Genomic DNA, 3,711 nt, shown 5'->3' on the forward strand with positions numbered 1-3,711 from the left:
AGGGCACTGCTGCGATATGTACTATTGTGTGATCTAGTATGACTCCATTGCTGACATACATTACTAGTACACATTAAGGTGCTTGGCTAAACTAGCATCAATAGTAGAAAGCTTAGAAATCTGGCTTGGGCCAAAGCAACCACAGGTCGCTAAAGATCCCAAGCACCCATTAAAAATGCTAGGAGTAAAAAGTGTTCGTGAAAACCCTTGGTAAATATCAAAGTCTTCAAACTGCATACAGCTGCTGTGTTTCCCAGAATTGAGAGCAACGCGATTATGACATGCCTCCCCAGTGTCAGAAGTAAGTACTCTACCCAAAAGTCACACACTAACTCGACTGAGTACGACCACAGGATTGTCAAACAAATTCTTCGTGATTGTTCCAGAGGTGGTTACATCCCACTTGCCTACTCGTAGGAGGTTCAATATTTAAATCTCCCGTCCAATCAGTGCTGGCAGTGGAAAGATATGACGTCTCTACAACGGAGTTTAAACATCCATTGTCTTTTAAAGGAACAAACAGACGTACAGACAACGGTGAAATCCGTCCGGTGTATGAACATTATCCTTCATATAAAAGAAAATTATTACGCGTGACAGGAATACCCGCCCAGCTACTTGATTGGTTGAAAGTGGCAGTTTCAGCTCAACGTCTGAACACGAAGTACAAAAACGATTCCAAACTTTACAAAACCAATACAGGAATCAACTCATCCTGGGTTGATTGTACAAATACGGCATACGGATTGGTTGAAACTATTTTATTAGTGGAAAAACCACGGGCGTGTTTCAAAGGTATAGCTCGTTGTCTGTATGTTCAAAAGGAACAGTGTACTTTTGGCTACCGTCAGCGACCGAATAGTGGACACTGTGTGCAGACGCAAGTAAAAAATCAGTATGGTTCTTCATGAGCAATATGCCGATTAGTGGACTGTCATGATAATCAATTCAAGTTAAGCCCGCACCCGTAATTACCCGTAGGTGTCTGTAAAAAGAGTCCGGTGAAAAATGTTCAAACAAACAGACGTCTTAAACGCTCTTTAAACAAACGTCTCTACCGGCACTGGCTCCGAGGCCTCGAGGGACCTTGTCATTTCGCAAACTGAGCTCTTTTACTGTACATGTAGCAAGCGTTCGTCGAAGAGCGCTAATCCGTGTAAAAAAACGCTGCTTTTCGGCGGTATAGGAGGTAACCTTAAGCCTGTTGATTTAATCAGGATAGAAGTTAACTTTCACATATCTCGTTTCACTATTGCACGCATATGGGAGAGGTATCAGCTCAATAGGAGCCCGCGTTGCCGCTCGGGTAAAACCAAGGAATAGACCTCGAAAGCAAAAGAAAATCGAGCAAGCACAGCTCTGTGAGCGCTTAGAAGCAATCTTGCCATCCGCATCCAGCAGCAAAGAAAAAACAGCACCCAGCAAAGCTTAAGCCCGAATAAAAAAGGCGGAGCGCAGCCCAAATTGTTTTGTGGGTGCTTATTTTTCTCACGGAAGTAGTTCTACATTAGAGCTTATTTGCTTTCGAGAGGGGTTACCCCTCCACAAACTAATAATGTGGCTACTTCGCTGCCTCCTCAATGACGTTTGAGAGCTTAGCCTTCATGTTCTTCAATTTTGCCTTCTCGGCCGCCGCGATCAGTTTGCTTAGGTCTTTATCCGCCGGTCTCTTAAAGATTTTGTTATTAATAGTACACTCTGGTCACAAACTCGTCGCGGCGACTTCTTGGCCTGCGACCCGAAGAGACCTTTTGGTATACCGGTAAGTGTCGGATAAGAGCCCAGTCTCGTCGGGTTTCGGGAGTTCTGCGGAAGCGCTGCTGCGAGTCACAATCGCGAAGGCTAGAGCCACGTAGAATGTACTGCGCATGACTTCAAAGAGGGATACGGCGGCAAAGAAGTTCTTCTGGTCTTGCGCGAAAAAGGTTGATGATCAGGGATGTGTAGAATCTACATACGCCCTATCTGAAAGTACAAATCAGTCCATATTTGTAAAACCCGACCCCCTGGTTTACGACCAATCGGCACTGTAGTACAAGCCAATATATTACCGAGCTCCCCGTCTGGTACGCCAGTACAGTATACACGTTTTTGGCCAACGACAAACAATTTTACGACATTGGCAAACACAAATGGGCACGAGCAAACACAAAAATCTGTTTCTGACCGCTATACAGAACTGTCCTGTCCACGCTGTGTTACACAAAAGAGTCGCGAAATTCACAATAATCTGATAAAATGGTCATTTTATTATGAGCGAGCACTTAGCGAATAGTAATCTGACCATTGTTTCAGTTTACTGTAAAGGGGTTGTGACCAGCAGCGCTACGCTTGCGCCCCGCGGTTCGCTTCGCTCGCAATTTATAGATTGGATGTACTGGAGAATGCAATGAGCGGCTCGCTGGTGAGCTCGGCGCTGGGCCCGCCTCCGTAAATACTGCGCAGCTCTGCTTCGCGGGCACCCCGCGCAGGTTGGCTATGGCTACGCGCACAGTGTCTGCTGGTGGTCGTTCTGATGTGTTTGCTGGCTGCATTACGAATATGACGTGTAAATACCGACAATTTGTTGCCTCGTCTAAATCGACTTGATATTAGTAAGACTTATTTTGGTGGCGTGCTAGGCATTGAACTAATCTTGATATCTGATTGGCCAAACTTAAGCTGTACGTCTGGACATAATAATAATATTGATTTCCTATTGGTCTGTACAATACTTTGTGGGTACATGTACTTTAACAGATTTACGGTACAAAACAGAGCGTACGTGTACCGTAAACCACGGTATCCTAATTTGGTACCACCCTCGTCCAGTGTCTCAGAATACGACACTTAGATAATATTCTCGGAACCGGATGCATGGAGCTTGCATCTTTACTGCGAGTCTATAAGGGGGGCAACTATCAGGATCCGTCGAAGTGCAGCGAGACGAGACATTTTCATCATATGAAAGTCAAGCGCAAAATTGGTACTACAGAAAGAGAGACATCGTCCAACGGCTCAGTCTGTAGCGTGTTACAAGAATGGCTGGAGCTCACTTCGCGTTTTCCTCCCAAGTCCACAGGACCCTTCTCTTAAGCAGACCCCCCCCTCTACAGCCATGCGCAGTTTTCTCTACGGTATTCTTGCCTTTGCGGTTTTAGCTAGGAGCAGCGCCGTCGCAGCATTCCCAATCCCCGACGAGTCTCGCCCCTTGTCGAAGACATCTCCTGACACTGTGGCCCCAAGATCGCTTCGGGTCGAGGCCCAAGAAGTTATTCAGAGCGGCCGGGGAGACGGATATGGTGGGTTCTGGAAAAACATAATCCCGAGTACTAACAAGATCATCAAGAAGCCGGATATCAAGATAGGCAAACTTATCGAGGCGGCCAAGAAGGCAAAAAAAAAAATGACGAAGTCCTGATCGCTGTAAAAGGTTGAGCGAAGTATCCTCATGAAGTTAGAGAGTCTCAGCTACGACTTCGAGAAAGGGGTAGACTTTTTCATTTCTGTACTCCAAAAGATACGAGAAACGCCATAGAACGGTATACCAAGATTAGAAATACATTTTTTAACCTGAATAAGGAAGTATTTCGGCGCATCAACTACATGTATGATTCGTGACCCATGAAAGTTTGCATAAGTCAATTTAGTGCATTTCTGACGGTGTATCGCACACAAAAACAATTATAACCTCGCTCAACTAAAAACTGTGATCGATACTATCCGCCGGTC

At 45.4% G+C, this 3,711-nt stretch overlaps 1 protein-coding gene across 1 annotated transcript; it reads left to right on the forward strand.

The window, feature by feature from the left end:
- Positions 1 to 3,097: 3,097 nt before the first annotated feature.
- Positions 3,098 to 3,400, forward strand: PITG_18683 (avrblb2 family secreted RxLR effector peptide, putative; the record flags this gene model as incomplete). The annotated part of the gene is made up of 1 exon (XM_002997266.1): positions 3,098 to 3,400. The coding sequence occupies one exon, from the start codon at positions 3,098 to 3,100 to the stop codon at positions 3,398 to 3,400; it is 303 nt and encodes a 100-aa protein (XP_002997312.1).
- Positions 3,401 to 3,711: the final 311 nt, after the last annotated feature.

This window comes from Phytophthora infestans, genomic scaffold (assembly GCF_000142945.1).
Source record: "Phytophthora infestans T30-4 supercont1.79 genomic scaffold, whole genome shotgun sequence".
NCBI classification, from domain to species: Eukaryota; Oomycota; class Peronosporomycetes; order Peronosporales; family Peronosporaceae; genus Phytophthora; species Phytophthora infestans.